The sequence below is a fragment of the Oncorhynchus kisutch genome, linkage group LG14 (assembly GCF_002021735.2).
Source record: "Oncorhynchus kisutch isolate 150728-3 linkage group LG14, Okis_V2, whole genome shotgun sequence".
Taxonomy (NCBI): Eukaryota; Metazoa; Chordata; class Actinopteri; order Salmoniformes; family Salmonidae; genus Oncorhynchus; species Oncorhynchus kisutch.
In genome coordinates, this window is record NC_034187.2 from 34,360,030 (window position 1) to 34,374,544 (window position 14,515).

At 44.8% G+C, this 14,515-nt stretch overlaps 1 protein-coding gene across 3 annotated transcripts in view; it reads left to right on the plus strand.

The window, feature by feature from the left end:
• LOC109903923 (EARP-interacting protein homolog) overlaps positions 1-13,246 on the plus strand; it is an 87,361-nt gene extending 74,115 nt beyond the window's left edge. For 2 of the 3 annotated variants that reach the window (XM_031788290.1, XM_020500935.2), the window contains 2 exons: positions 4,819-4,986; positions 12,697-13,246. In XM_031788290.1, coding sequence (XP_031644150.1) covers positions 4,819-4,986; positions 12,697-12,871 — 343 coding nt within the window. In that variant the 3' untranslated portion in view covers positions 12,872-13,246. The remainder of the gene's footprint in view (positions 1-4,818; positions 4,987-12,696) is intronic. The other variant, XM_020500936.2, reaches the window with a different exon arrangement.
• The last annotated feature ends 1,269 nt before the right edge of the window (positions 13,247-14,515 follow it).

Sequence of the window (14,515 nt, forward strand, 5' to 3'; positions counted from 1 at the left end):
TGGGATTGATTTGCACTTTTCGCACTAGAATACGTTCATCTCTAGGAGACAAAACGGTATGACGGCTGCGTGGTCCCATGGTGTGTATACTTGCGTACTATTTTTTTACAGATGAACGTGGTACCTTCAGGCATTTGGATATTGCTCCCAAGGATGAACCAGACTTGTGGAGGGCAACAATTTTTTTTCTGAGGTCTTGACTGATTTCTTTTGATTTTCCCATGATGTCAAGCAAAGAGGCACTGAGTTTGAAGGTAGGCCTTGAAATACATCCACAGATACACCTCCAATTGACTCACATGATGTCAATTAGCCTATCAGAAGCTTCTAAAGCCATGACATAATTTTCTGGAATTTTCCAAGTTGTTTAAAGGCACAGTCAACAGTCAACAGTCAACAGTGAATTACAAGTGAAATAATCTGTAAACAATTGTTGTAAAAATTACTTGTGTCATGCACAAAGTAGATGTCCCAACCGACTTGTCAACAAACTAGTTTTGGCAAGACATTTGTGGAGTAGTTGAAAAATGAGTTTTAATGACTCCAACCAAGTGTATGTAAACTTCCGAGTTCAACTGTACCATTGTACTTATAGCCTCAAACCCCATCTTTGCACAACCAACAGAACAGCTATACTTCCGGCGCCGACAGAGATGGCCGCCTCACTTTGCGTTCCTAGGAAACTATGCAGTATTTATTCTTTATGTGTTATTTCTTACATTGTTACCCCCAGGAAATCTGGGGGATGTGCCGTAGACGGGCACATCACGCACCGCTCCCGAGCATACTACTCGCCAATGTTCAGTCTCTTGACAACAAGGTAGACGAAATCCGAGCAAGGGTAGCCTTCCAGAGAGACATCAGAGACTGTAACGTTCTTTGTTTCATGGAAACATGGCTCAGTCGAAACACGCTTTCGGAGTCGGTACAGCCACCTGGTTTCTTCACGCATCGCGCCGACAGAAACAAGCATCTCTCTGGTAAGAAGGGCGGGGGTGTATGCCTTATGATTAACGAGACGTGGTGTGATCATAACAAAATACAGGAACTCAAGTCCTTTTGTTCACCTGACTTAGAATTCCTCAAAATCAAATGCCGACTGCATTTTCTACCAAGAGAATTCTCTTTGATCATAATCACAGTCGTGTATATTCCCCCCCAAGCAGACACATCGACGGCCCTGAATGAACTTCATTTGACACTATGTAAACTGGAAACCACATATCCTGAGGCTGCATTTATTGAAGCTGGGGATTTTAACAAGGCTAATCTGAAAACAAGGCTTCCTAAATTCTATCAGCATATCGAATGCGTGTCCCGGGCTAGCAAAACCCTGGATCATTGTTAATCTAACTTCCGGCCTTTGCCCGTCCTCCTTTCAGAAAAGCTGACCACGACTCCATTTTGTTGCTCCCAGCCTAAAGACAGAAACTAAAACAGGAAGCACCCACGCTCAGGTCTGTTCAACGCTGGTCCGACCAATCGGATTCCACGCTTCAAGATTGCTTCGATCACATGGACTGGGATATGTTTCCCACATAGCGTCGAACAACAACACTGATGAATACACTGATTCGGTGAGTGAGTTTATTAGCAAGTGCATCGGTAATGTTGAACCCACAGCGTCTATTAAAACATTCCCCAAGCAGAAACCGTGGATTGATGGCAGCATTTGCGCAAAACTGAAATTGCGAACCACTGCTTTTAATCAGGGCAAGGTGACCGGAAACATGACCGAATACAAACAGTGTAGCTATTCCCTCCGCATGGCAATCAAACAAGATAAGCGTCAGTATAGAGACAAAGTAGAGTCGCAATTCAGCGGCTCAGACACGAGAGGTATGTGGCAGGGTCTACAGTCAATCACGGACTACAAAAGAAAAACCAGCCCAGTCGCGGACCACCATGTCCTGCTCCCAGACAGACTAAACAACTTCTTTGCTCGCTTTGAAGGCAATACAGTGCCACTGACACGGCCCACTACCAAAACCTGCAGGCTCTCCTTCACTGCAGCCAACATGAGTAAAACATTTAAACGTGTTAACCCTCGCAAGGCTGCAGGCCCAGACGGCTTTCCCGGCCGCGTCCTCAGAGCATGTGCAGACCAGCTGGCTGGTGTGTTCACGGACATAGTCAATCAATCCTTATCCCAGTCTGCTGTTCCCACATGCTTCAAGAGGGCCACCATTGTTCCCGTTCCCAAGAAAGCTAAGGTAACTGAGCTAAATGACTACCGCCCCGTAACACTCACTTCCGACATCATGAAGTGCTTTGAGAGACTAGTGAAGGACCATATCACCTCCACCCTACCTGACACCATAGACCCACTCCAATTTGCTTTTCGCCCCAATAGGTCCACAGACGACGCAATCACACTGCACACTGCCCTAACCCATCTGGACAAGAGGAATACCTTTGTAATAATGCTGTTCATCGACTACAGCTCAGCATTTAACGCCATGTGCAACTGGGTACTGGACTTCCTGATGGGCCGCCCCCAGGTGGTGAGGGTAGGTAACAACATCTCCACCCCGCTGACCCTCAACACTGGGGCCCCACAAGGGTGCGTTCTCAGCCTTCTCCTGTACTCCCTGTTCACCCATGACTGCGTGGCCATGCATTCCTCCAACTCAATAAAGTTTGCAGACGACACTACAGTGGTAGGCTTGATTACCAACAACGAGGAGACGGCCTACAGGGAGGAGGTGAGGGTCCTCGGAGTGTGGTGTCAGGAAAATCACCTCACACTCAATATCAACAAAACAAAGAAGATGATCGTGGACTTCAGGAAACAGCAGAGGGAGCAGCCCCCTATCCACATCGACGGGACAGTAGTAGAGGTTTGAAAATTTTAAATTCCTCGGCGTACACATCACGGACATACTGAAATGGTTCACCCACACAGACAGCGTGGTGAAGAAGGCGCAGCAGCGCCTCTTCAACCTCAGGAGGCTGAAGAAATTTGGCTTTTCACCAAAAACACTCACAAGCTTTTACAGAAGCACAATCGAGAGCATCCTGTCGGGCCGTATCTCCGCCAGGTACGGCAACTGCTCCTCCCATAACCATAAGGCTCTCCAGAGGGTAGTGAGGTCTGCACAACGCATCACCGGGAGCAAACTACCTGCCCTCCAGGACACCTACACCACCTGATGTCACAGGAAGGCCAAAAAAATCATCAAGGACATCAACCACCCGAACCACTGCCTATTCACCCAGCAATCATCCAGAAGGTGAGGTCAGTACAGGTGCATCAAAACAGGGACCGAGAGACAGAAGCTGTTTTTCAATCAAGGCCATCAGACTGTTAAACAGCCATCACTAACATTGAGTGGCTGCTGCCAACATTCTGACTCAACTCTAGCCACTTTAATAATGGAAAAATTGAAGTAATAAATGTATCACTAGCCCCTTTAAACAATGCCACTTTATGTAATGTTTACATACCCTACATTACTCATCTCATATGTATGTACTGTACTCTATACCATCTACTGCATCTTGCCTATGCCGTCGGCCATCACTCATTCATATACTTTTATGTACATATTCTTATTCATTCCTTTACACTTGTGTGTATAAGCTAGTTGTTGTGAAATTGTTAGGTTAGATTACTTGTTAGATATTACTGCATGGTCTGAACTAGAAGCACAAGCATTTCACTACACTTGCATGAACATCTGCTAACCATGTATATGTGACCAATAAAATTTGATTTGAGAACATGAACAACATTCCTACCAATTAGCATCAGTTTGCAAAACAGTCATATTCCGCTGATATACGTGTGCTTTTAGCTTATTTTATACTGACCCTGTCACAATGTGTGTGTTGTTACTGTATGACGAGAAGCTTGTTGCTGCTACAAACATACATTCTGTGATGGTTAATTACATTGCACTGCCGTGTTCAGGTGTGGGTTACTGTAGCTATTCTGTGATGAGCTGCAGTGCTCAGGGCTATGTAAGTAGCTGAACACAGTGCACTGCAGTATTCAGGCGTGTGTGTGTGTGTGTGTGTGTGTGTGGAGACACGCTCTGGCTCTCTTTCTCTTTCTGGTGTGAGCTGAATAGATAATGACGGTGGAGAAGTTTGTTGCTGCTACCAACATACGTTCTGAGATTAAGTACATTGCATTACTGTACATGCACCCTACAACCCCTCTCACTCCCCCAAACCACACACACACACACACACACACACACACACACACACACACACACACACACAGTAGACTGGCTAAATGTATCCAGAGCAGTGTAGATGTGATCCCATTCTGATAGTAGTCTACAGTGTGTGATTTCTGAGCAGTGCTCCGAGGGCCTCGGGGCTCTGGGTATTAGGAACTATTTTTCAGGAGGGAAGAAGATTAGCCGAACGCGGGGAAAGGGTGCGCTGAGCCAGATTTTATGTCAACAGCCCAGTTATCCTTCAATCCCTCTCTATGAGGAGCTCCACCACTGAGCTCTGCCCTAGGCTTTGAGAGAGAGACCGCGATATAGAGAGAGGATACAGTGATTGGGAGGGAAGGACAGCAAGTGAAAGAAGGAAAAGAGAGTGCAGGAGAGAGACGGCTTAGGAGTTTACAGAATGATTACCTTTATTAGCTAACCATAATTACACAACACCTCACGGCAGTACAAACTAAGCAGCAGGGAAACAAAGCCCAGATCCATCTCAATTACCACACACGTACATGGATTGAGGAGCCAAAAGGATAAGAGACAAAAGGAAAGAGGATATACAGATGGATTAAAAACACCCATTCACTGATTCTCTTTGTGTGCGTGTGTGCATGTGTGTGTGCCCACCACCCAGGGTGTGGAGCGTTCGCTACAACCACTCTCATGATCAGCTGGTGCTGACCGGCAGCAGTGACAGCAGGGTGATTCTGTCCAACATGGTGTCCATCTCCTCCGAGCCCTTCGGTCACCTGGTGGACGATGATGACCTCAGCGACGGAGAGGACAACCACCAGTACGACAAGTATGGACACTAAGTCAAAACCTCTATGACATATCTGTCCACTTAGTCATGACTGTCAACACGGTCCACTTTCTGACATATTTGTCCAGACCTGTCCCCACTTATAGCCATACTGGACCAATCTCAACCATAACTGTCCACTTTCATAATCTTAATCAGATTTTCAATGCAACAGTTACTAATCATTATGATTATTTTATCAATTCAATCTAGAGTTCATGCTCTGATTCTAGTTCTCTGGTCTTGAACTTCACCAACTCTTTGCCATGCCCTATTTTGTGATGGTTCAATTTCTGTGCCAAATAACTGTCACTACACATTATGAACAACATGCACTCTCTCAGAAAAAAAATAACCAAATTGTACTTAAAGGGGTACAAACGCTTGTCACTGTAGTAGTTACGTTCATTGTACCATTAGTTAGAAGTGCATCATTGTCCTCTTGCAGTTTGTACCTTAAAAGAGCCAAACGTGTTTACCTTTTTAAGGTACCACCGTTTGTTCCTTTTAAGTGGCAAAATGTTTTCCTTTTCTCTATAAAAAGTCCCTCACTTGTACACACCTCTTCGCCATCTCACTTCTGACACCAGTGTAGCAATTTCAGTAGCCCCGACCGGGACTGGAACCAGGGTCCAGCGACAGTCAAACAGCTTAACCATTACGCCAACCTCTTGACTAGGTCCCCCAGTGTTGCATTAAGCGCACTGCAATATTAAGTACAGCTCTTTATTGTCATATACTCATATGCAAGCCTTTATAAAGACTCCAGAACTGGCAGCGGACATGCTCAAACTTTAATTAACACTGCCATAGACCACTTAAACTGGTCTAACACTTCCCCTCCCAGGTGGCCAAAAATAACTAACTGAAAGCCACACCTCCAATGATTGTACCTTCATATATGAAATATTGAGTACAAAAATAATTAGTACCATTATACTATTCACACATGTACCCTGAAACGTACCGAACAGTATCATGTGAGATCCTTATGTCCACCTATGAAGGTACATTGTGTATTTAGATATTTTTCTACCCCAGGGAACAATACTGTAGCCAAACCCTTTTTTTCAGAGAGTGCAATAAATAGCCTATTGTATGTAAAGGAAGCCAGGGTAGAGGAGTACTGTACCTGGTGTTATCACAACCAGGCCAGAGACTGAGTGGAGGTCATGAGTAATGTAACTAGACCTTTTGTGTGTGTTTGTCTGTAGCCTTGTCCAAATAGAAATCAAAATTGGATGGTGTCCAGAGATAGAAGGGAGGGGTTTAGTGTAGGGTGGACTAAAAACAACAAGATAACTAATGTCAAATATAGTTCGCCCGTAAAATGTAAGTCAGACATTTACATACACTTAGGTTGGAGTCATTAAAACACGTTTTTCAACCACTCCACACATTTTTTGTTAACAAACTATAGTCCTGACAAGTCGGTTAGGACATCTACTTTGTGCATGACCGGAATAATTTTTCCAACAATTGTTTACAGACAGATTATTTCATTTATAATTCACTGTATCATAATTCCAGTGGTTCAGAAGTTTACATACACTAAGTTGACTGTGCCTTTAAACAGCTTAGAAAATTCCAGAAAATGATGTCATGGCTTTAGAAGCTTCTGATAGGCTAATTGACATAATTTTAGTCAGTTGGATGTGTACCTGTGAATGTATTTCAAGGCCTACCTTCAAACTCAGTGCCTCTTCGCTTGACATCATGGGAAAATCAAATGAAATCAGCCAAGACCTCAGTAAAAAAATTGTAGACCTCCACAAGTCTGGTTCATCCTTGGGAGCAATTTCCAAAACGCCTGAAAGTAACACGTTCATCTGTACAAACAATAATACGCAAGTATAAACACCATTGGACCACGCAGCCGTCATACTGCTCAGGGAGGAGATGCGTTCTGACTCCTAGAGATGAATTTACTTTGGTGAGAAAAGTGAAAATCAATCCCAGACCAACAGCAAAGGACCTTGTGAAGATTCTGGAGGAGACAGGTACAAAAGTATCTATATCCACAGTAAAATGAGTCATTTATCGACATAACCTGAAAGGCCGCTCAGCAAGGAAGAAGCCACTGCTCCAAAACCGCCATACAAAAAGCCAGACTACGGTTTGCAACTGCACATGGGGACAAAGATCATACTTTTTGGAGAAATGTCCTCTGGTCTGATGAAACAAAAATAGAACTGTTTGGCCATAATGACCATCGTTAGGTTTGGAGGAAAAAGGGGGAGGCTTGCAAGCAGCATCATGTTGTAGGGGGTGCTTTGCTGCATGAGGGACTGGTGCACTTCACAAAATAGATGGCATCATGAGGTAGGAAAATTATGTGGATATATTGAAGCAACATCTCAAGACATCAGTCAGCCAGTTAAGGCTTGGTTGCAAATGCGCCTTCCAAATGGTTGTTTAAAGGCACAAGCATACTTCCAAAGTTGTGGCAAAATGGCTTAAGGACAACAAAGTCAAGGTATTGCTTGTGGAGGCTACCTGAAATGTTTGACCCAAGTTAAACCATTTAAAGGCAATGCTACCAAATACTAATTGAGTGTATGTAAACTTCTGACCCACTGGGAATGTGATGAAATAAATAAAAGCTGAAATAAATCATTCTCTACTATTATTTTGACATTTCACATTCTTAAAATAAAATGGTGATCCTAACAGACCGAAGACAGAGAATTTTTACGAGGATTCAATGTCAGGAATTGTGAAAAACTGAGTTTAAATGTATTTGGCTATGGTGTATGTAAACTTCCGACTTCAGCTGTGTGTTTACGCTGGATGTAGAAGCCTAAGTGTTGTTGTACAGTAGTTTACTCCAATTAGGGGAGGGGTGGTAGGGTTAGGGGAAAATAATGAAAGAAAATGTATAAAAATACACTACCGTTCAAAAGTTTGGGGTCACTTAGAAATGTCATTTTTTGGGGGAAAAATAGCAAATTTTTTGTCCATTAAAATAACATCAAATTGATCAGAAATACAGTGTAGACATTGTTAATGTTGTAAATGACTATTGTAGCTGGAAACGGCTGACTTTTAATGGAATCAGCAACCATCACTCCTATGTTCCAACGGCACGTTGTGTTAGCTAATCCAAGTTTGTCATTTTAAAAGGCTAATTGATCATTTGAAAACCCTTTTGCAATTATGTTAGCACAGAAGCAATACAATTGGCCTTCTTTAGACTAGTTGAGTATCTGGAGCATCAGCATTTGTGGGTTCGATTACAGGCTCAAAATGTCCCGAAACAAAGACCTTTCTACTGAAACTCATCAGTCTATTCTTGTTCTGAGAAATTAAGGCTGTTCCCTGTGAGGAATTGAGTATGACACTACAAGCTTGGCACACCTGTATTTGGGGAGTTTCTCCCCTCATTTTCTGCAGATCCTCTCAAGCTCTGTCAGGTTGAATTGGGAGCATCACTGCACAGCTATTTTCAGGTCTTTCCAGAGATGTTCGATCGGGTTCAAGTCCGGGCTCTGGCTGAGCCGCTCAAGGACATTCAGAGACTTGTCCCGAAGCCACTCCTGCGTTGTCTTTTCTATGTGGTTGGGGTCTTTGTCCTGTTGGAAGGTGAAACTTCACCCGATCTAAGGTCCTGAGCACTCTGCAGCAGGTTTTCATCAAGGATTTCTCTGTACTTTGCTCCATTCATCTTTCCCTCGATCCTGACTAGTTTCCCTGTCCCTGCTGCTGAAAAACATCCCCACAGCATGATGCTGCCACCACCATGCTTTACCGTAGGGATGGTGCCAGGTTTCCTCCAGATGTGACCAGAGAATCTTGTTTCAGAGAATCTTGTTTCAGAGAATCTTGTTTCTCATGGTCTGAGAGTCCTTTAGGTGCCTTTTGGCAAACGCCAAGCTGGCTGACATGTGCCTTTTACTGAGGTAGTGGCTTCTGTCTGGCCACTCTACCATAAATGCCTGATTGGTGGAGTGCTGCAGAGATGGTTGTCCTTTTGGAAGGTTCTCCCATCTCCACAGAGGAACTCTGGAGCTCTGTCAAAGTGGCCATTGGATTCTTTGTCACGTCCCCGATCAAGGTCCTTACGCCCGATTGCTCAGTATGGCTAGGCGGCCAGCTCTAGGAAGAGTCTTGTTGGTTCCAAACTTCTTCCATTTAAGAATGATGGAGGCCACTGTGTTCTTGGGGACCTTCAATGCTGCAGACATTTTTTGCTACCCTTCCCCAGATCTGTGCCTCGACACAATCCTGTGTTTGGTTTCTGCTCTGACCTACTATCCAGGTCTGTACCCAAACAATTTGAACTTCTACTTTTAAAAATCCACCTCTCTAAAAACAAGTCTCTCACCGTTGCCGCCTGCTATAGACCACCCTCTGCCCCCAGCTGTGCTCTGGATACCATATGTGAACTGATTGCCCCCCATCTATCTTCAGAGTTTGTGCTGCTAGGCGACCTAAACTGGAACATGTTTAACACCCCAGCCATCCTAAAATCTAAACTTGATGCCCTCAATCTCACACAAATTATCAATGAACCTACCAGGTACCTCCCCAAAGCCTTAAACACGGGCACCCTCATAGATATCATCCTAACCAACTTGCCCTCTAAATACACCTCTGCTGTCTTCAACCAAGATCTCAGCGATCACTGCCTCATTGCCTGCATCCGTAATGGGTCAGCGGTCAAACGACCTCCACTCATCACTGTAAAACGCTCCCTGAAACACTTCTGCGAGCAGGCCTTTCTAATCGACCTGGCCGGGGTATCCTGGAAGGATATTGATCTCATCCCGTCAGTAGAGGATGCCCGGATATTTTTTTAAAATGCCTTCCTAACCATCTTAAATAAACATGCCCCATTCAAGAAATGTAGAACCAGGAACAGATATAGCCCTTGGTTCTCCCCAGACCTGACTGCCCTTAACCAACACAAAAACATCCTATGGCGTTCTGCATTAGCATCGAACAGCCCCCGTGATATGCAGCTGTTCAGGGAAGCTAGAAACCATTATACACAGGCAGTTAGAAAAGCCAAGGCTAGCTTTTTCAAGCAGAAATTTGCTTCCTGCAACACTAACTCAAAAAAGTTCTGGGACACTGTAAAGTCCATGGAGAATAAGAACACCTCCTCCCAGCTGCCCACTGCACTGAAGATAGGAAACACTGTCACCACTGACAAATCCACCATAATTGAGAATTTCAATAAGCATTTTTCTACGGCTGGCCATGCTTTCCACCTGGCTACTCCTACCCCGGACAACTGCACTGCACCCCCAACAGCAACTCGCCCAAGCCTTCCCCATTTCTCCTTCTCCCAAATCCATTCAGCTGATGTTCTGAAAGAGCTGCAAAATCTGGACCCCTACAAATCAGCCGGGCTAGACAATCTGGACCCTTTCTTTCTAAAATTATCTGCAGAAATTGATGCCACCCCTATTACTAGCCTGTTCAACCTCTCTTTCGTGTCGTCTGAGATTCCCAAAGATTGGAAAGCAGCTGCGGTCATCCCCCTCTTCAAAGGGGGGGATACTCTTGACCCAAACTGCTACAGACCTATATCTATCCTACCGTGCCTTTCTAAGGTCTTCGAAAGCCAAGTCAACAAACAGATTACCGACCATTTCGAATCTCACCATACCTTCTCTGCTATGCAATCTGGTTTCAGAGCTGGTCATGGGTGCACCTCAGCCACACTCAAGGTCCTAAACGATATCTTAACCGCCATCGATAAGAAACATTACTGTGCAGCCGTATTCATTGATCTGGCCAAGGCTTTCGACTCTGTCAATCACCACATCCTCATCGGCAGACTCGACAGCCTTGGTTTCTCAAATGATTGCCTCGCCTGGTTCACCAACTACTTCTCTGATAGAGTTCAGTGTGTCAAATCGGAGGGTCTGCTGTCCGGACCTCTGGCAGTCTCTATGGGGGTGCCACAGGGTTCAATTCTTGGACCGACTCTCTTCTCTGTTACATCAATGAGGTCGCTCTTGCTGCTGGTGAGTCTCTGATCCACCTCTACGCAGACGACACCATTCTGTATACTTCCGGCCCTTCTTTGGACACTGTGTTAACAACCCTCCAGGCAAGCTTCAATGCCATACAACTCTCCTTCCGTGGCCTCCAATTGCTCTTAAATACAAGTAAAACTAAATGCATGCTCTTCAACCGATCGCTACCTGCACCTACCCGCCTGTCCAACATCACTACTCTGGACGGCTCTGACTTAGAATATGTGGACAACTACAAATACTTAGGTGTCTGGTTAGACTGTAAACTCTCCTTCCAGACCCATATCAAACATCTCCAATCCAAAGTTAAATCTAGAATTGGCTTCCTATTTCGCAACAAAGCATCCTTCATGCTGCCAAACATACCCTTGTAAAACTGACCATCCTACCAATCCTCGACTTTGGCGATGTCATTTACAAAATAGCCTCCAATACCCTACTCAACAAATTGGATGCAGTCTATCACAGTGCAATCCGTTTTGTCACCAAAGCCCCATATACTACCCACCATTGCGACCTGTACGCTCTCGTTGGCTGGCCCTCGCTTCATACTCGTCGCCAAACCCACTGGCTCCATGTCATCTACAAGACCCTGCTAGGCAAAGTCCCCCCTTATCTCAGCTCGCTGGTCACCATAGCATCTCCCACCTGTGGCACACGCTCCAGCAGGTATATCTCTCTAGTCACCCCCAGAACCAATTCTTTCTTTGGCCGCCTCTCCTTCCAGTTCTCTGCTGCCAATGACTGGAACGAACTACAAAAATCTCTGAAACTGGAAACACTTATCTCCCTCACTAGCTTTAAGCACCGACTGTCAGAGCAGCTCACAGATTACTGCACCTGTACATAGCCCACCTATAATTTAGCCCAAACAACTACCTCGTTCCCAACTGTATTTAATTTTATTTATTTATTTATTTTGCTCCTTTGCACCCCATTATTTTTATTTCTATTTTGCACATTCTTCCATTCCAGTGTTTTACTTGCTATATTGTATTTACTTTGCCACCATGGCCTTTTTGCCTTTACCTCCCTTCCCACCTCATTTGCTCACATTGTATATAGACTTGTTTATACTGTATTATTGACTGTATGTCTGTTTTACTCCATGTGTAACTCTGTGTCGTTGTATCTGTCGAACTGCTTTGCTTTATCTTGGCCAGGTCGCAATTGTAAATGAGAACTTGTTCTCAACTTGCCTACCTGGTTAAATAAAGGTAAAATAAATAAATAAATAAATATAGACAGGTGTGTTCCTTTCCAAATCATGTCCAATCAATTGAATTTACCACAGGTGGACTCCAATCAAGTTGTAGAAACATCTCAAGGATGATCAATGGAAACAGGATGCACCTGAGCTCAATTAGCAAAAAATACAACAAAAAAGTTTTCGTTTTGTCATTATGGGGTATTGTGTGTGGGATGATGAAAAGAAATTATATTTCATCTATTTTGAATAAGGCTGTAATTGAACAAAATTTGGCAAAAGTGAATGGGTCTGAAAACTTTCCGAATGCACTATATATGGGGGATTGGAAATGATGCAGACAATTACGTTGATGGAAGTGACTATCTGTCTGCAGTATTAAAGCCGATCTACCGTCTCAAAAATAGAAACTCTCCATATTCAACTCCCTTTTCACACTGTGTATGCGTTCGCACGCGTGTGCATGAATTTGTGTGTGTGAATCGCTGTGTGTTTGTGTACATGTGTGTGTTCTAGGAGCAAGGAACCCCTGCAGGACAGTATCATCTCTACCTATGAGGAGCATGAGGACAGTGTGTACGCAGTAGAGTGGTCCTCAGCAGACCCATGGCTCTTTGCCTCTCTCAGCTACGATGGCAGACTGGTCATCAACAGGGTCCCCCGTGCACTCAAATACCATATCCTGCTCTAGACAGACTACACACTGGACCGACGACTGGACTCATCATAGAGTGACGGAGAAGAGGGCGAGGAAGGAGGAGCGATGAGGAGGGGAGCCGACCGTGTCCAACACCCGTCAGGGGAGCCACACTTGGCAGACCCTGCACACAAACTCTCTCTTTCTCTCTTTTTTTCTCACTCTCCATCCATCCCTCTCTCTCTCTCTCTCTCTCTCTCTGTCTCTCTCATTTTCTTTTTCTCTCCCTCACCCTTTCTACAAAATAACTGATTACGTTACACATTCCCCTTAATGATGCATCTGACTCTATGTTTGCTAAGACAGAGAAAATACAAAACTGCCGGTAATCTATTCTGTATATTGTCAAGTAAATGCTATTTATGTCAACTGGATTTTGTTTATTATTTTTGGTGAACAGTTACTTTACTGAGCTTTTGGGGATCTTCTGAAGGCTTTTCTCTTGACTGGGAGCCCAAAGGTAGTCTAGTCAGAGACTGGGAGCCCATTGGTAGTCTAGTCAGAGACTGGGAGCCCATAGGTATTCTAGTCAGAGACTGGGAGCCCATTGGTAGTCTAGTCAGAGACTGGGAGCCCATAGGTAGTCTAGTCAGAGACTGGGAGCCCATAGGTAGTCTAGTCAGAGACTGGGGGTTCCTTGCATGCCTCAATGGCAGCCTCACCCTGGGGAATGACAGGAGGTGTATCCAGGGCACTATGGTTCCTAGATGACAGGTTGAAGCCAAGAGGTAGCTCGGAAAATCCCCCCCCCCCCCCCCCCTGATCTTTTTTTCTCTTCCTACACCTCCCTCCTCACTAATACCCTTTTTTCTCTTCCTCATATATCATCCCCTCTGTTCTCCTCCTCCCATACCCTCTGTATCCTCCGTCCCTGTCTTCCTGTACAGTGTGTGTTGACGTTGGTCTGTAGTGACAGTGGTAGCCTTCTTTAGATCCACTGACAGCCTTTTTAATTGCAGCTTGACTCTGCTCAGGGCTCCTTCTCCAGGCAGAGCTCCATGGTGCCAGGAGAACCCTGAGAGACTGTGGGTCTTCATTAACCATGCCCAGGTTGGCACCCAGGGCTTGAATGCAGACTAGCACCCTTCCCCTCCTCTAGAAGGCAGCTCACATCCACAACCCTCATTATAGCTCAGTGAATTATTGAAAAGGGGATTGGGGCGTGGGTCTAATGTGGTTTAGAAGCTGAAAACATAATCTTCCCCAAACCTGTCCCTCTATCCTGTCTTTAATTTGAGATTGTGATGCTTGTCAGTTGTCACCCAATTAGAAATGCACACACGCCATGTCCCAGAGACACACACCACATCCCTCTGTTCCCTCTTTTGACTAAGATGCTGGTGGTGTGACAAGCTTGCAGCCATGTGGCATGTTGCATGTTCGTTGTATTCCTTTAGGACTCACTACGCGTGTGTGTGCGTGCGTGTGCACGGTCTCTGTGTATGCTGTTGACTGTGTGGAAGGCTGCATGCTAGGGACAGAAAGACACAAATATAGATGGTAAAACGTGGATGGCCAGATGGTTGGATCGGCATTGATAGTTGGATGCGATCAATATTAGAATAATTCAACTATCTCCATCACAACTGCAGATGTGTTAGTCCTGATTGACGCCTTCGCCTGCTCAGTTGCATTCCT